Consider the following 18,204-nt stretch of genomic DNA (forward strand, 5'->3'; position numbering starts at 1 on the left):
AACATCAGAGAGCAAATATCTCTTCAAGATCCTGTTTTCAGTTCTTTTGGCTGAATACCCACAGTGGCATTGTTGGATCATATGGCAATATTATTTTAATTAATTAATTTTTTTAGACTTGACTTATTTATTTGGCAGAGAGTGTGCACAAGCACGGGGAGCGGCAGGCAGAGGGAGAGGGAGAAGCAGGCTCCCCGCTGAGCAGAGAGCCCTACATGGGGCTCAATCCCAGGACCCTGGGATCATGACCTGAGCCAAAGGCAGCCACCCAACTAACTGAGCCACCCAGGGACCCCACTATTTTAATTTTTTGAGGAACCTCCATACTGTTTTCCAAAGTGGCTGCACCAGTTTGCATTCCCACTAACAGTGCACAGGGGTTCCAATTTCTCCATTTTCTCATTAACACTTGTTATAGTCTTTTTTTTTTTTTCTTTTTTTGACAATGGCCTCACACATCCTAACTTGTATGAGATGATATCTATTGTGGTTTTGATTTATACTTCCCTGATAATTTGTGATGTTGAGCATCTTTTTTTTTTTTTTGAGAAAGAGTGTGAGTGAGTTGGGGGAGGGGCAGAGGGGGAGAGGGGAGAGAGAGAATCTTAAGTAGGCTCCACGCCTAGTGGGGAACCTGATGCACGGGGCTCCATCTCACAACCCTGAGATCATGATGTGAGCTGAAATCAAGAGTCAGATGCTTAACTGACTGAGCCACCCAGGCACCCCTGAGCATCTTTTCATGTACCTGTTGGCCATCTGTATATCTTCTTTGGAGAAATGGCTGTTCATGTCTTTTGCCAATTTATTGTTCAAGTTATTTTGTTTTGTTTTGTTTGTTTGCTGTTTAAATTGTAGGAGTTTCCTGTATATCTTGGATGTTAACCCCTTATCAAATGTATAGTCTGCAAATATTTTCTCCCATTCCATAGGTTACTTTTCCACTCTGTTGTTTTCTATGCTGGACAGAGGCTCTTTAATTTGATATAGTCCCACTTACCTGTTTTTACTTCTGTTGTCTATGCGATTGGTGTCCTATCCAAGAAATCGTTGCCAAGACCAGTGTTATGAAGCTTCTCCCTATATTTACTTCTAGGGGTTTTATAGTTTCAGGTCTTACATTTAAATCTTTAATGAATTTTGAGTTGTTTTTTGTGTATTGTTTAAGATAAAGGTCCATTTTCATTCTGTGCATGTGGAATCCAGTTTTCCTCACATTATTTATTGAAGAGAATGATTTAATTCTTGTGTCCTCTATTGTAGACATCAGGTGGTCAACTCTAATAGCAAACCTTTTGGTCATAAAGATATTTTGGTGTTTATGTCGTCTATTTAGGATAGATATACAGAATGAGAACTACTGAGTAACATATAGAAGCATTTCAGGGCTCTTAATGTTTATTGCCAGATGCTTACCAAAAAAAGATTGTAGTAGTTTACACCTCCATCAGCAGGTAATGCCTTCTTTACCATTTTCTCGCACCCTCACCAGCATTGAGCAATCTATTTAAAACAGAAAAAAGAAAGAAGGAAAACAAAAAAATAATTATGATTTCATTGGGTCAAATGGAATTCTGTTCTTTAGTTGGTGTTTTTTTGCCACTACTAGTCAGGTGGAACATTGTTAGCCATGTGTGTTTATTCTTTTCTGAATTGTCAGGCCCATTATGTAGACTTCCTGTTCTTACCGGGAAAACATATTAACATAATGATAGAGCAAGAGGTAGTGACATCAGGTAGGCAGACCTGTGAAGTGTCATTAACAGGGTCCAGAAGTATTTGAAACAAGGACTCTCACTACTTCTTGTCCATGGGCCAAAGGGAACCATGGGAAGGGAGTTGATTAGCTCCCTGCCTGTTTCCTTTTTGATAAAATGGGGATAAAAATAAAAGCTTCATAGGTCTGAGGAAATGTAAATGGAATTACATTGTGTAACTCATCCAGTACATAGTTGGCACTTGGACATGTGTTGGGCCTTCGTCATCTTTCCCCTGGTACTTTCAGCTCTATTTCTGCACTTGCTGGCTGGGCTACAATAAGCACTGCCTAGAAAAATGCATTAATAAGTACTTTTGAAACATCCTAGCGTAAGAAGGACAACTAGAGAGTTTAACGGTGGCACTGCATTGCCCGTGGCCTTGAGTACCCACAGGGTCCCTTTAAGGCTAGAGCCTCCTCCCAGATTTGAGGGGAGGCTCTAGCATGCTCTGGCTTACAGCTGTTGTCTTCTGGAATTCCCAGTTTGTAACTGTCGGTAAGTCCGTTGCTTGTGGTTGATTAAAAGTTACCCGTTTCTGACCTCTGTCTCCTATTTTTTTTTTTCTGGAATGCCACCAAAACAACAATGACAAGTAACTAATAATGATTTTTTAGAGCAATAAACATTTTTTTCCCTCCTAATACAATCTTATATGAAGCCTTAATGAACAAAGCAAGTAGATGTAGAACTGCTATGATTGAAACTGGGATGAGAAAGCAGGTAGCCCAGCAACCCCAAGGCACCTGTGCATACAGTTTAGAAAAGAACAGAAGCCTATGACCAGTCACTACCACCACAGGAAAATCCCAAGCATGTGAGGTTCCACCCATAGAACTGGAGGCTCCACACCCATTCTGATGAGCAGCAAGGGGCTGAGGGAGCCCCAAGGGCTGGAGATGCCTGACTATTGTGGATGGAGACATTGAGGGGAAAAAAATCACGAGCACCAATGCAGGGAAAGCTTTCATCTTCATCTTGCCTAAAATACCAGCACTAGGAAGCCATGGGCTCTTCCTACTGGCCCCATAGTGGGGTGCAGTGGGCAGGTCCTGAGTGTGCTGGGGGAAGGGAGCTTGCTGTGTTCCTGAAGCTCCTTTTACCAGCCGGACAGCCCAGGCTTGACATGGTATTGACAGGAGGATCCAGCCTAATAGATACATAGTTTTTAAATTCTCAGTCTTGGAGTGTGGAAAGTCATGAGAAAATAGGAAAGAATGAAAAATGTTATGACAGAAATGCATTCCCAATAAAAATTTACATTTTTTTAAAAAAGCTCATCTAATGTTAATCTAGAAACTCTTATTTCATGGGGATTTTAAGAGGTTTGTGGGGGAAAACATCCTGGTCGTTGTATATGCTAATGGAGTATCCACAGGACCTTGTTAGAGTGATGGAAATTCTATTTCATGCAGACACTAATGCAATCCTCCCTTTATGTCTTGGTAGAGCTGATTGACAGAGTATAAAATTGCTTTTTAATCCAATTTAGGAAACAAAATGTGTAGTTGGGTTTTAGCATTTAAAAATGCTTGAAGCTTGGAAGCAGAAACTCAAAATACTCTGGCAGATTGTCAGTGATATGGTATATCAATGGTACATTTCAGAAATATTATTTCAATATAAGTTTCTTTGAATTGAGTCATATTTTGTTCCAAAGCTTTTTTGGATTAGAGTAAGGAGAATGTATTGTGGAAATATGACCCAGAGGAAAGTGAGCAGAAACCATTTTTTAGCCACATTTCTCAGGAATAGACAGTTTCTAAAAGATCTCTTTCTTTAACAAAAAGCACTATAGCTGCTCCCACCAAGGCCACTGCCATCATGGCCGCCCTACCTCCGTCACCAGATCCTTTGGCCTCTTGTCAAAGCCCATCCTATTTCATCTCTCCTCAGTGTTCTGTCCCACTGACCACTTTTTCTACCTCAGGGCCATCTTGGCTCCGTACTGCCTGCTCTCTGGGTCACTGCTGCATTTCGGGGCACTCTCCTCCTACATCATTTCTTCCCCTGCCCATCCCTGTGATTGGTCCTCTGGGAACATCATTCGCTACCCACCATTTTCTTGCTTGAAACTCTCCTGGGAGATCTCCTGTGCTCCTGCTGCTTCAGCTTCCGTCTCTCCCTGCACAAACAAATCCCTGTGTCCAGCTTCTCTTCCTGGCTCCAGACCTGCACACCCAGCTGCCTTCAGGCGATCCCTCCAAGCACTTCCACTGTCCTCTGGTGTCTTATATCAGCTAACTATCTCACATTACTCTAGTTTCCTAAACTAGAAATTTCACAGTCCCCCTTAATGCCTTTTCTTGCCGTCAGATTCAGCCAGGCACCAAGTCCTGGGGAAGCCCTCCTTGGTTTAGTCACCCCCTCACCCAGACCATGACAGAAGCTTTTTAACACTTTTCTAATTTCAGTCTCTTGTCCACTTGACTTGTCCCTTTCTTTCAAAACCACCAGTGGTACCAGCTCACTTCCCAACTGCCTGCTAGAGCAGATTTCAGACTGTATTCCTAGGAGCCATAAGGATTCCTCGGACCTCTATTGGCTCCCTCCCCCAGGGTCCCCCCCCCCCCCCATTTTTTTTTACATCAATTTCACGTATTCTGTTTTAAGTTGCTCTTTTTCTTTTGAACTTTTTTTTTTTTTTTCTGTTTCTCAAAGTTTGAATACTGTGGAATAACTCAGAGCGGAGGTCAGACTCTGGAGCATAGGACGGAAGACATTTTACAGTCTACTTTTCCTGCTTCCCTTGGAGACTAGCGTAAAACCAGAGTTCCAGTGCAGTTTCTGGTACATACGATTTGTGCGACCCTGGTCAAGCTACTTAACTTCACAAAGCCTTCATTTTTCCATCTGTAAAATAAGAATCCTAATCCCTTGTTGTAAGGAGTATCTGAGCAAATACTTGATACCTGTTAGTGCTTGGTCAGTGTTGGGACTACCTATCATGTTAGGACTTAAGCACCTTAAGATTATAAACACAATATGCCCTTTGATGCTTTGCTGCCACTGCCCCGCCTTGCAGTGGCTTCTGCCTCCCCTCATCTTTGTAGGTGAACTAATTTAATTAATAATAAGACTGACTCATACTTTCCTTTTTCTGTGAAACCTTCTCAGAGAAGTACCCTTCATTTGCTTCCTTAGTACTTAGTCAAGTTGACCCTTGAACAATGCAGGGGTTAAGCATGCCAATGCCCCCACGTAGTTGAAAATCCCATTATAACTTTGGACTCCTTAAAAACTTAACTAATAGCCTACTACTACTAACTGGAAGCCTTACCGATAACATAAAGTTGAATAATAATATATTTTGTATGTTATATGTATTATATACTATATTCCTACAATGAAGTAAGCTAGAGAAAAGAATGTTAAGAAAGTTGTAAGAGAAGATATGTTTATAGTATTGTACTGCATTTATTGAAAAAAAAAATCCATCGGGCACTTGGGTGGTGCAGTCATTTAAGCATCCGACTCTTGGTTTTGGATCAGGTCCTGAACTCTGGGTCGTGGGATCGAGCTCCGTGTCGGGCTCTGTGCTCAGTGCGGAGTCTGCTTGATATTCATTCTCCCTCTCTGTCTGCCCCTCCTTGCATTCCTCTCTCTCTCTCAAATAAATAAATAAATCTTTTAAAAAATCTGCGTTATAAGTGGACCCACACAGTTCATTTCCACATTGTTCAAGGGTGAACTGTATATACCTCTTACTAAGGCAGTCATCATGTTGAATTTTATTGTCCTCACACACACACACACACACGCGCGCGCATACGCACACATGCACGCACGCGCACGCACACACACGCGCACGCACACACGCATGCTTCTACAAAGATTAGGGATCATCAGGATGGGGACCTGACCAATTCATGTCCATGCCCTTGGTGTGTCCTTAAGGTAAACTGTGCGTGCTGCTATGGGTGGGTCATTACAGTACACCATGATCTCTCCTAAATCTTTGCTTGGGATGCACTGTGGACACTCCTGTGGTTTTTGAATGAAGCACAGTTAACTGATGAAGAGAGAAGTGAGCCAGCAAGCAGCAGTTATCTTGTACGGAGGCCCCCTGAGTGGTACCACAGATCACCGGGTGTAACTTGGTGGTTCAGCTTTGCATTGTGCTTGTTTCCAGATTGGTTAGTGACCCCCCAGGAGCCAGTTCTTTTCAGCCAATCTGCTACTACTGTAAAATTGCTGAAGTATTTTACCTAAAAACAGATTCAATTATTTGTGGGACATACATACACAAAAAATACAACTTATCTCCACAGTAATATAAACATTTCATTTTTTTGTTAGTAAAAATAGCTACTATTTCATGAACACGTATGTGCCAGGTACTGTGTGAATGCTTTACGTATATTATCCTACATAACCTTCAACAGTTAGAATTGGCAAGATGTGTATTTTTATTATTCTAACAGATGAGCAGGCTGAGGTTGAAGGAAATTGACTTGTCCAGGGCCTCAGAGTGGAACAGTAGGGCTGGGATTCAAACATTGGGTCAGAATGGCTGAGGGTATGAGAGCAAGGGAGGCAGGGAACCATGATACTGGGTATTTCAGTCCCCATCCCAGCATGCCTCAAGAGAGCCACGGCTACTTGTGGTATTTTTGTCCTATTCCAGCGTGTGTCTTATTGAGTCCAGGGAGTAGGCAACACTGAGACTCAAAATATATAACTTGTCTTCCAAATAGGACTAATTTTATTCTCTGAACTCTTTACTGATAGATATTTTTAAAGTATCCATTCTGGGCTCTCAGCCTCTTTCATACCCAGTTGTACCAAAGCACTGTAAACATATAAAAATTGCTGTCTCTGGTTATCTTTTTTTTCATTTGTGTGGCTTGTTTTTTTATGTTTTTGTTGCAAGTCTAGAAGATAGGTTTGTATTACATGTACACATACACACACATGCACATATATACATATATATAGAGAGAGAAATAAAAATGACTTACAGAAAACTTGGAAAGCACCAAAAAAGCACAAAAGAAATTAATCTCCCATAAAATCAAATATTTAACCACCATTAACATTGTCTGTGACTTTACAGTGTTTTAATGTGCATATCTATTTTTTTTAGTTACCAAAATCATAATCTGTATGGTACCCTTACTTTTTCTTCATTTAGTAATATATGATGAACATTTTCTCATGCTAATATTCTTCCACTACCTGATTTTTTGGGAGGAACCTGATAGCCATCATCCAAATGTGCTAAAATTTACCTAAATGTGTTGAATTTACCTAAATTTAGCTAAGTGTGCTAAAATTAACCTGTATTTGCTTATTTTGTTTGTTCCCATTTTTTTCCCTAATGATTTCATATGACTTCTATTGTTGGTATTGTAAAAATCCAAAAAAGGGGGTATAAATTAATTCCTGGACATTAATGTTTATGTGAAGGTTAACTTTAGGATTATTTTCACTCAAATTATTAGAGAATTTTAAGACCTTAACAGAAGAGCATTGAACAGTCACCTGGGGTAGCCTCCTGACAGGTGAGCCAGCCTCTCTTAAATACGTCCATACTACTCAGCTCCTCTTTCTATGTTCTGACTTCGTATGTTCCTATGGACATAAGGAACTAGGTTCTGACATATAGATTTTTGAGAGTTGCTTCCGAAACCTTTAGAAGCCTGTACTTTAAGATCAATGTGACTTGAGAATCTGGAAGGAAGTTGGAGGCAGGGTAGCAGGCAAGAGAGCACGGAATGCTGGCCTGGCTAATAGAAGCCAAATAATTATTACAGACAGGCAGAGAGTGTTCTCTGATTTGCAAGCTACAGTTATTCTAATTGATTTCTGCATACTTGTGGATAGGGATCTGCCCTCTTCCATTTATTTTTCTCTTGACAAGTAAGATGTGAAATGTTGTTCCATGCCTTTCTAATTTAAACGTTGCACATGTTGAGAACTGATCTTGCCAGCCATTTTTAAGCCTGGCCAAAAACATAACAGATTGTTGTTATTAGCCTTCATCGTCTGGTTAGAGCCAACATTTTGTTTGGAACTATACTGGAGTATAAATCTCCCTTATAGGCATTACCTATTTCTGCCATCAAGCAAATTCAATGAGAAGGTAACTGAGTGTCCTTGGTGAGTTGCTCTGGTTAGCATCATGAGGCTGATTAGAGCAAGGATGCTCATTTTGAGAGACTTCTTAGGAAGCGAGATTCATGTTCTTGAGGATCTTATGATTCAGCTGAGGGAAAAGACGCACAAATAACTAATACAAGGCAATGTATGAAAAGTACACGTACACAAAGATCAGAGGCAGCTTAGAGGAAAAACAAAGCATTACCTTACGGCCTGATTTTAGGGCTGTGGATGATGATGTCCTTGAGGCCATATGCAGCACATTGAGCCTGCAAGCTGAGTAAGCCATCTGTCTCACACACATGTGTACTATTTTCCAAGTATATTTAGATGCCCTGGTGGCCAGCGATGCTTTTAAATGAATTCCTGTTTTATTACATTTATTTTAGCTTTTTGCCATATTATGTATTTTCAATCAATACTATAATAATAATTCCTACCATAGGTGTCTGTAAAATTTTTTCATGTTAAAAATTATTTTAGTTACTTAAAGATTGGAAACTTCCATTGTCTACAGTAGTGCTTTCCCATAGAACTTTCTGTGCTAACAGAAATGTCTCTGCATTGTCCAGTATAGTAGTCATTAACTACATGCCTCACTTGAGGACTTGAAATATGGCTAGTGGGACTGAGAAACTGAGTTTTTTATTTTATTTGATTTTAATTGATTTAAATTCAGATAGTCACATGTGGTAGAGGTTACCATGTTGGATAACGCAGATCTATTATATCTATTCTATTATAATTATAAAATTATATAGGTAATTTTCTAAGCCCCTTACACACAAGTTTTCTCTGCCCTGCCCCTCTGTTTCAAGTCTACCCACAAATGTGGGCCTACCCACTTCTTCTCAGAGGTCCCTATTCCTGAAGGTTCCTTAGGTCAAGAGAAGAGTTCTCTTATAGATGCTTAATGAAATGACTTTGAAAGACTTTCCTAATCATAGAAATAAAAGCAATGGTAGTTTATACTTTTCTTTCAGCCACCATCTTATTCTCAGGGACTTGAAGAGGTTTCTGTATACCTGGGACACATGCACTAATGGTTTTCATATTTAGTTGTTTCAGAGTTCATACAGCATGTTCTTTCTTTAAAAATTGACTTTTTGGGGAAAAATTGACTATTTGGTAGGCAGAGTAGCTATAAATAGTTATTAGAAACTCAAAAATAAAGTCTTACTCTAGGGCTCTTATTAGGCAACAAAATTTCCCTTTCCTTTGTTCTCCTGATGATTATTAAGAGTAACCGAATGATCTTTCTTCTCTTACTCTGAAACAATTAATACAATTTATAACACTTAACAGGTTATATGTCTTTCCCATGACTCATTGCCTTGGAGTCTTTTAAGATCATCATGGGCGGTGGCAACATAGAGTATAATCGCTTTGATTAGGGTAACAAGATCACGAGAGGATAGTCAAATATCTCTGAACGTAAAATTCAGCCTTATATATATATTATGGTTGCTATTCATTATAAATGTAGTGCCGATTGGATTACTAGGTAACTCAAAATTGTAATTTTTCCCAAAAGGTTTTTGTTCTGCACTGTTTTAAAACAAGATGAAGGAGGAAGGCAGTGACTTGTAGAATTCAAAAAGGGATCTGACCAAAAAGTTCTTTTGGAACTCATCCTTGAGGAGTTCCCATTAGAGTAATCACCACCTTTCATGGAACGGTCTGGGAAGAGGCCTTCCCACGGAGGTCTTTCTGTCGATGGAGGGCCCTCTATTCCCACCCTCCCCACCCTCCCTACCCCCTCACCGCCAAGTGTGATGGCTCTATCACTCTTCTCTGCAGCACTCTCGATAGGCTCTCTCACTTTTTTGAGGCCTGAGGCTTAGAGATTTTTTTCACATACCAGACCCAGAGTGAGGAAAGTTTCATTTGCTGAACCAAGAGGCCAGAGTGTGTCCTCCTGGTTCCTCCTAAGCAAGTGCATCCCGATAACGGATATGCCAACAGGAGAGGAAGCTTAAAGGCACCTGCACGCAGTGCGCAAAGCACATAAAGCCACATGAGGTAACAGAACACGGAGAGGTGTACCATGATTTCCATTCCGTGTAGCAGGATTCTTCCATTCTTCACCCTCTCATAAATTCCACTGATAGATAAATCTTCAGGCAGTTGTTTCTGACATTAAAACTGTTGAACATCTCTTCTCATAGCACTTCCTTCTGCTGTGTTTGTCCCATTTTAATTAAACACATCCCTCCATCATCCGCTAATCTCCATTTTAAAGGAGGTGCATGGGTTGTTGTGATGGTGGTTGGTGGTGATAGTGTGTATGTATGTGTGGGTGAGGAGTGAAACCCAGGGAGAAGCCAGCCAGCAAAAAGAAGTTAACGTTTGCAAATATAAAATACCACCCTAAATTTGCTTCCCTTTCTATTCTGTAGTAAACACCAAAGAATCCATTCTGGCCCTGTGCTTCCATCTCCTTCGTAGAAGATAGGAATGAAGAGGCATAAGCTGAGGACCCTTCAGTCTTTGGGAAAGGAACTAAAAGAACAGTATAGTTTGGGGTCTGTACTGCTCCTCTCCCTGGGGTCTTCCTATGCTCAGGCTGCCACATCTCCTTCCTCCAGCATCTGAACAGCAAGGGGTGGCTCTTTTCACAGGACCAGGTCCTTCTCCTTGGTAAATCTGTATAGAAAAAAATAATGGGCAGCACTAGTCAGTCTCAAGTCTCTCTAGTATAGTGGGCTTAGTCTTATGACTTCTTAACCTTCCTGTGTCCATTTTATGTATTTTTGTTTCTGGTTACAAAATTATACCAACTTTATTGTGTCTTCTAAATTTTCCATTTTGCTGTTTGGGTCTATATATGTTTCGTCGATTAGAGTATCTTACCCTGAAAGCCTATGATCTTCACTGTAGGAAAGTAGTAGAAGGCTAACTATCTATTAGCAAGCTTTGGGTTGCTGGATATTTTAGTAATTGCCTTCAAATGTACTAACAAGGTCGCAGGTTTGATGAAATGCTTATGAGTGGTGTGCCTTTAGGGAAATCAACCTCTCTATTCTCAATATGGAATTCCAAATTACTATGTTTTAATGCATCTGTCTCCTGCCTTTTTTTATTTCAGTACCTCCTAGAAATGAAAAGCTTAATCCTCCCCCCAGAACATATCCTGAAGCGAGGGGACAGTGAAGCAATAGCATATGCGTTCTTTCATCTGGCACACTGGAAGAGGGTGGAAGGGGCTTTGAATCTTTTGCATTGTACGTGGGAAGGCAGTAAGTAATTTTCTTTCTTTGAAACGTTTTTTTTTTAAGAGCACGGAAAGATGCTAAAACTGTTTTTATCCTGAGTGTTCATGATGAATAATGATGATTTGCATATCTGTAGCTCTTCTTCCCTGCAATGTTCCATCATGAGAGATGATGGTTAATTACTGAGACTCTTCAGTTCCCCAGTGGTGGTGGATGATACTGTGATGCCATCCCTGTACCTCCAAAAAGCAAGTTTATACAGTGGACGGGATGAATCTGGACTGTTCTGGCAGAGGAGCACTCTATAACTGGAAAACCTTCCTTGGGGACCTGGGCACCCCCTCAGCTTCATGGGAATCTTTGGCATAGGGCTTGGCCTTGCGCTAGGCTCTGATGACCACTTCCAGGTGGTCTTTCTGGGAGGATTGGCCAAAGAGCCACAGTTATCCTCCACTGGATCTAGGTTGGCCAAACAAATGAGCAGCAGTTATACTTCAGAACAAGATCAGTGACCACAGGACCCTAGTGTTGGGTGGCAGGTGTAGCATTTGTGTATTAATGGATAAAGCCTGTTTGATGGATGTGGGGATAATCAGTCTGAGCATGTGCCAGGTACTATCCTTCTGTGTAAGGACAGGAGACTTCAGTTGTGGGTGGGACATGCTCCCTGTCCTGGCGAAGCATCTTGTCTAGTTGGAAGGAGTAACCAGCATGCAGCAGCTGCTCAGTGATTTTTCCAAAGGGCGAGGTCAGTGGGGTGGAGCAGTCATGGGTGACCTTATGGGTCAGGAGATTTGAACCAAGCCATGAAGAACTAGGACGGTGTCATAAGCAAGGGCACCGTGCAAAGCGGTGGGGCTGTTTGGAAGAAGGTAAATTGAGGGAAAAGGCCCCAAACTACAGATTATTGACAATATGGGTGTCGACACACTATTATTAGTTAAGCAAAACAAGTACAACATGTAGTGTGGGGTGTTTTTTTTCCCTTCTCATAGGGAAACAAAACAAGTATTAGTCTTCTGATAATTTTTTCTTAGTTCACTCCTACTCTGATCAGCCTCACAAAGGAATGTCTTTTTAATCCCTTTCACTCTGTTTATCTTTGCTGCTTCCATTTTCATTTTGATAATCTTCTGCTCTTCCCTTTTCCTGCCCTTCCCGAACCCAGAAGGAATCCAAATGGATGCAGGAAGGGGGGTGGGGGCAGCCAAATGGAATGGGGTAAAAGTAAGTTGACAGAGATGGGACTCAAGTTGATTGCAAGTTTTTTGTTGAGTTTTGAAAATATTTCTTTAGAGAATTTCTAGTGAGTTTACTTAAATAATTTACTATTTATAGCTTGAGGGGTGTTGACTTGGTTGATGCTTCCACCCCCACTCCATTCTGTATAATAAGCTACCCCAGGTGCCCTGGTCCTGTTTTGAGACAGCACATTGTACTCAGGGCATGTGTGGGCGCGTATAAAAGTCCCTGTTGGCTTGGTTTATTGTTGCATTTAAAGTGTTTTACCCAAAAAAGACAAAAGGAATCTTTATTTAAACATGAAAAAGAGATCGAAAAAGCCCAGCAAGATTGAACACGAGAGGCCTCACCTAGGGTTAGTTGTGGAAAAAAATGACATGGATAGATTGGCTTACCAAATAAAGACATATTTATAGATTAGCATTTTGGAAACCTAACAAAAGAAGCTTATCAGTTGGATCTGATTGATAAGAAAGTTACAGTAATATAGAAAGGATCAAAATAGGGAGGCAAGAAGTTACAAAGACACAGTGTTAGGAATGGCATAACCATAAAAAAAAGTCCCATGAGGAGTAACTAGAAATTTTATTTGGAAATCAGTTACCCATATAATCGGATACCAATGGGTGGGGGGGATGCCCTGGATCAACTGGGAAGAACAATGGGATTTGGACAAATGTGAAGTGATTTAGTGAGCTCCAAAATCTATGAGGGTGGTAATGTTGGGGGAATATAATTAATTACCTCAGATTAGATGGGCAGAATGAAGAGAGGAGGTGAATTTTTAGACATAAACCAGTATAGCAAGACAGGGACCTCAAGGAAAGGGAAATTCTGCATTTGAACCTTACAGATAAATAGAAACCACTCCAAGGAAGTTATACTACTATTCAGTTTTTGGAAAGAAAGCTGTACCTCAATTCTACACAAGAATTGTGAGAGTGCTTCGTAGGCACTAAGTACCTTGGAGAACACCAAGCACCTTGAAGAGTGTGTGTATAAGTGGGTAATTTACCGAGGGTTTGCATGTGCATCATTTCATATGCTCTTCCTGACAACATTCTGAGTTAGACAGTTGAGAGGTGGCCGCCTCAGTTGTTTAGGAGAGAAGGAGTCATTGAGACCAGCAGCTTGTTGCAAGTTTTGCAGCCACTGTTGGTAGAACCAGGATGTAAACTCAAGTTCACTTTCTCTTCCGTCTTCTTTTCTATAATACCAGCTATTTAGACCTTTCCTGAATAGATTAAGCATAAGAAGATCACTTATCTCTGAAACATTTGCTTGGAAGCCTTCAGTTTACACTACTACTTATAGCCTCAGGTGTACTTATTCCTCTTCTAGTGTTTAGAAAGTTAATCTTTCTGTATAAAATTATATTTTTGATGGTGGATATTGACTTAAACATTTTAAATATAGAATGAGCCCAATTTTATAAAAAATCAAATAATTCTACATATAAACAAAGGAAAGAGACTGGAAATAAATATATCTTTAAGTGGATTTTAAGAGATTTTCTTTTTTTCCTTCAAGTTTGTATTTTTCAAATTTCTCAACAAGCATACAAGTTTTTTCTTTTTTCTTTTTTTTAAGATTTTTATTTATTTATTTGACACAGAGAGAGACAGCGAGAGAGGGAACACAAGCAGGGGGAGTGGGAGAGGGAGAAGCAGGCTTCCCGCCGAGCCGGGAGCCCGATGTGGGGCTCGATCCCAGGACCCTGGGATCATGACCTGAGTCGAAGGCAGACGCTTAACGACTGAGCCACCCAGGCGCCCCACATACATATTTTTCTACAAGCACAAATATGTATGTGTATATCTGTATATACATATATTTATAAAAATGATGTTTCAGTACAAAGTTTTGGTCCTTTTTAAAAGCAAAGCTATAAATCTCTCATGCAGTTTAGAAGAATGACCACTTTAGCTTCAAACAATCACATGCAATCTTTTGACATCACTTCTAGGTCTGTGTCCATTCTAGGTTAAATTAAATGGAGGCATCTTAAATCGGAAGACTTGGATTACAATTTTGAGTTGGCTATTTATAGTGGTATTGACCTAACTTACCCAGTTTTTGAAACCTGTGAATCACAGATGATACTGAATGCCATTGCCCCACCCCAGATTGTTGGGCTTCAAGGCCCTTGCGTTGAGACAGCTACAGTGGGTGAAGGGCGCCTTCTCCCTTCAGAGGTCCCCTGGACATCCTGTGCCTGAGTGCAAGAGGCTGCACTTCCTCCAGTGCACCACGTGGTGGCGCCTTTTGACATTGCCAGCCTCATAGTTTAGGTTTTGTCCTTTATATCTTTTTTTGTTCGTTCTGAAATTTAAGGCCATTCCCCAACTCCCTTCCAACTTCCCCTTTTCATTAGAAAGGAAATTCAGGGAGGAAAGTAACAGTACCTAATTTCACCAGTTCCCATGTTAAAAATGAGTATTCTTTTAGTTAATTGATCTTTCGGAGATTAAAAAACATTCTTCTGTCAAAAGTGTTGGTTTAGGAGTGGAGATAGAAATATATTTTTCTTTGCTTTTTAATGAGTTTATTATGTTGGAGCATTAGTCATCTTGTGGAATTAAGTGAGGTTCCCACCAATCAGGCTGAAATAACTCACATTTTTGATAAAACCCCAAAGTCCAGCTGATGCATGGCAGAGATTGTTTGGGTTTGAAACATATGGTGGTTTAAAAAAACAAAAAAAAACAAAATTGAGTCCTCAACCACAAATACATCAGCATTTCAAAGGTTTCTAAAATGTTTGATTCATCACTGTCCCAGCCCCTGAAATTGCACAATATGTTCCTCAAAGTCAAGATAATCAAGAAAGGGGAAAAGCTTTAATTACAAGATTTAAAAATACATTTCTTAGTTTATTATACAGCTGCCACCTTATCTGAATTACACTTATTTTAAACACTGTAGGTTCTGGTTATCCTCACACACACACACACACACGCACATTACTGCAAGTATGAGTTGAATATACACAACCTATATAAATAAGCAATCTCATTTGTACTGGGTCTGTTTACAACAGTGTTGCGCCTTATGGGGCTCTATTTTAAATGGCACATCTTCTGTTATACCTATATTAAATACTGATGTGGCCTCGTCTCCCTCCTACCTCGATCTTTTCAAGGCTCATTTTGGCTGTATTTATTTTATAAAGCAGGGTAGTCTGCTGACTGCAGCTGTGAACTTTAAGATTTAATTTTCTAGTTCTATATATCAGAAGAGAAGTATGCCATGGGGTAAATCACTTAGCCTTTCTTTGTTTCCATTTTTTTCCTCTTGACCAAGTAAGACTCTTTATTTTCTTTTTGGAGATTTTTTTCCCCAAAGAATTCACTAAATAATGTATAAGAGTTGAAGATGGTGTGTTTTAGGGGGACGAAGGCAGAGTATTTCCTTTGAGAGGAGAAAATGGCCCATTGTTGAAGCATAGGATGAAATTCTGATTCTAATTTATTCTCTTTGAACCCGATGGTAAATGTTCCTTGCTGTAAGATGTGGTCCTTGGGGCATTTCCACTAACCAGACCTTTCCTCCGAAGGACTGGCACCTTTTGGACTGCTAAAGAGAGATTCCCCCACCCCTCACCCCATAGATCTAATGCTAAATTTTATAATTTGGGGGAAAGCAATGGTCTGCTAAAGTTCCTGGTCATAGCGAACTTACACTAAAAGCCAGGCTCCAGCTATTGTGTGGTGCCTCCCCACCTACTGCCCAGTAGAACCAGCTTGGCCCTTTCATTATTCCGCTGTGGTGACTGACCATAATTTGGATCCACTTGAGTTTTTAAAAGTTGTCTCTTCCTGATTGTACATTAATTCACGTATTCCTTTATTTGGTGAACCCATATTGAGTCCCTCCTTTGTACCAAGCATTATGTTGGAGATACAAGGGTGAATAGGACTCTGAAATGCTGAGAGAAACATTAAAATGTGTGTGCGTATACACGCACACATCTGTTCCTGTATACTCACATGTATGTGTATTAACACACACGTCTATATGATGTGTAGTGTGCATACAAGCAATGCTGTCGTGGAAGTAGGAACAGAGTGTTAGCGTGTTCAGGGTCGGCAACAAGGTAGTGAATCTGCTATAATACTCCAGAATTTCTCTTCAGAATTGGAATGGTAGATCATTGAACCAAGGGAAAGTGATTATCCCAAGACCACAGAACTAGATAGTGCAAGAGTATGGGTCAGCACCCCGGGCTTTTGACTTGAGAATTTTTTATTACGGTGCTCAAATGCCTCACGAAGGACAGATAGCACTTATGGCCAGTTACCTACTTTACAGTCAGAGGTGAGAATGTAAAATTTGTGTTTTGATGATAATTTTCTGTTCTATTGTTTGCACTTCTGGTTGTTTATAAACAAGCAGCATTTTTACTTATAAGCAAGAGTATGACCTGATCGAGAAAGTAGGAACTGTGGGTTTAGTAGAAAGGGAATATAAAGAGAAAACTAACTTTTATTGAGCCATCAGGCCCCATGTTTAACACCTTAACATCTGCCACACTTAGTTCCTTTAAGCTTCTCAGGGTCTGTAGTATTCTCATTTTTACAGACAAAGAGACTGGACACAGACTAATGACCCATCCAATCATATAGTCTTTAGCTTGGTCGAGTTCAGCTCATTGTTAGCTGTCACCTCCACTGCTCCTGCATTAGATACACACAGCACAGAGGTGCTATGGCAGGGAAATCTTCCACACTGATTTTCATGATTATTGGATCATCTGTCTCCTGCAGTAGGCCATGAGCTCTGTCAATGCAGGGACAATGTGTGCCTATGCCTGGTGCATGAGGAAGGCACTCACATTTTGATGAGGTGGAGCTGGGATTCAAATGCGATTCTTGCTATTACAAATAATCTATCTATATAAAGTTCTCTGAGATCCTCTTTGAAAAGGCAACATAGACAAAATATCAAATATTATCTTCTATCCTTGTCTATGTAGTGGGTAGTCTGAGAGGTCATTAGAAATCACTGGGAAAATAGGGAATTAGTTTGTTACTGTATCCATCCTTCTGTCTCTTCTTTGATTCTCTTGGTTCTTTTCTCTAGTGTTAGGTTAGGGTCTCTGGTGAGCCCAGCACTGACAGGTGTGGAGCCTAGAAAACGTGTCTGGTCAGGGAAGGGAGATGGCCGTGCAGTGCCTCAGACTTCACTGTGGGGCCCTCTGTGGTCATTAACTGACTCCCAGTTTCATTTTGCCCCTTCCTCAGCGGCACAGCAGAAGTCAAGGTAAGGGAGGTGACGGCACACAGAGGAAAATGCAGAAACGCCGTTTGTGTCCCATGCATTCACTCGGAGTGGCCCAGCTTTTTTGTTTTGTTTTTAACCAAATGCATGTATACTTTTAATTCTTCTGAAATGTATGTTTTTCCAGACAAAGATTTTTAGGAGGTCTGTAGTCATTCATGAAATAGATGAAATTTATGAAACAGATGCCCTTTTTCCCCTTCTCATTTGCACCGTCAAACCCGTGTGTTACTACTTGCGCTTGCAAAATTTCTGGACATTCAGCTAAAGCCGTGAGGTTCTTGTGGAGCAGTTACATGTCTTTTCAGTGAGAGGGACCAGGAGGTGGGAGGTGAAGCTGGCAAGACTTCGGCAGTGTTCTTCCTGTTCAGCCCTCCACTGCTTATCTCCCCCTCTGCTGGACCCTGCACAGCAGGGTGGGTAAAGGATAGAATTGCAAACAGAAATTGCATTTGCTTTTGTTTAGTGAAGCCAAAAAGCTTAATCTTATTTTATGAACTCAATGTAAATGACATCTGACATGAGAGAGAGATTTTAAGAGCACCGTAAGCATCTTTACAGTCATGGAGGTTGCCATGGGGGGCCGGGGGAGGACAGTGCAGGAGACT

General features: G+C 40.6%; 1 protein-coding gene across 8 annotated transcripts in view; it reads left to right on the forward strand.

Moving 5' to 3' along the window:
• ST7 (suppression of tumorigenicity 7) overlaps window positions 1–18,204 on the forward strand; it is a 235,521-nt gene that overhangs the window by 203,960 nt on the left and 13,357 nt on the right. For 7 of the 8 annotated variants that reach the window (XM_073899105.1, XM_025873217.2, XM_025873214.2 and 4 more), the window contains one exon: window positions 10,948–11,098. The exons of the other annotated variant lie outside the window; for it this stretch is intronic. In XM_073899105.1, coding sequence (XP_073755206.1) covers window positions 10,948–11,098 — 151 coding nt within the window. The remainder of the gene's footprint in view (window positions 1–10,947; window positions 11,099–18,204) is intronic. 8 annotated transcript variants of the gene reach the window in all.

The sequence above is a fragment of the Callorhinus ursinus genome, unplaced genomic scaffold (genome assembly GCF_003265705.2).
Source record: "Callorhinus ursinus isolate GAN/ISIS: 27379988/994484 unplaced genomic scaffold, GSC_fseal_2.0 scaffold12, whole genome shotgun sequence".
Classification (NCBI taxonomy): domain Eukaryota; kingdom Metazoa; phylum Chordata; class Mammalia; order Carnivora; family Otariidae; genus Callorhinus; species Callorhinus ursinus.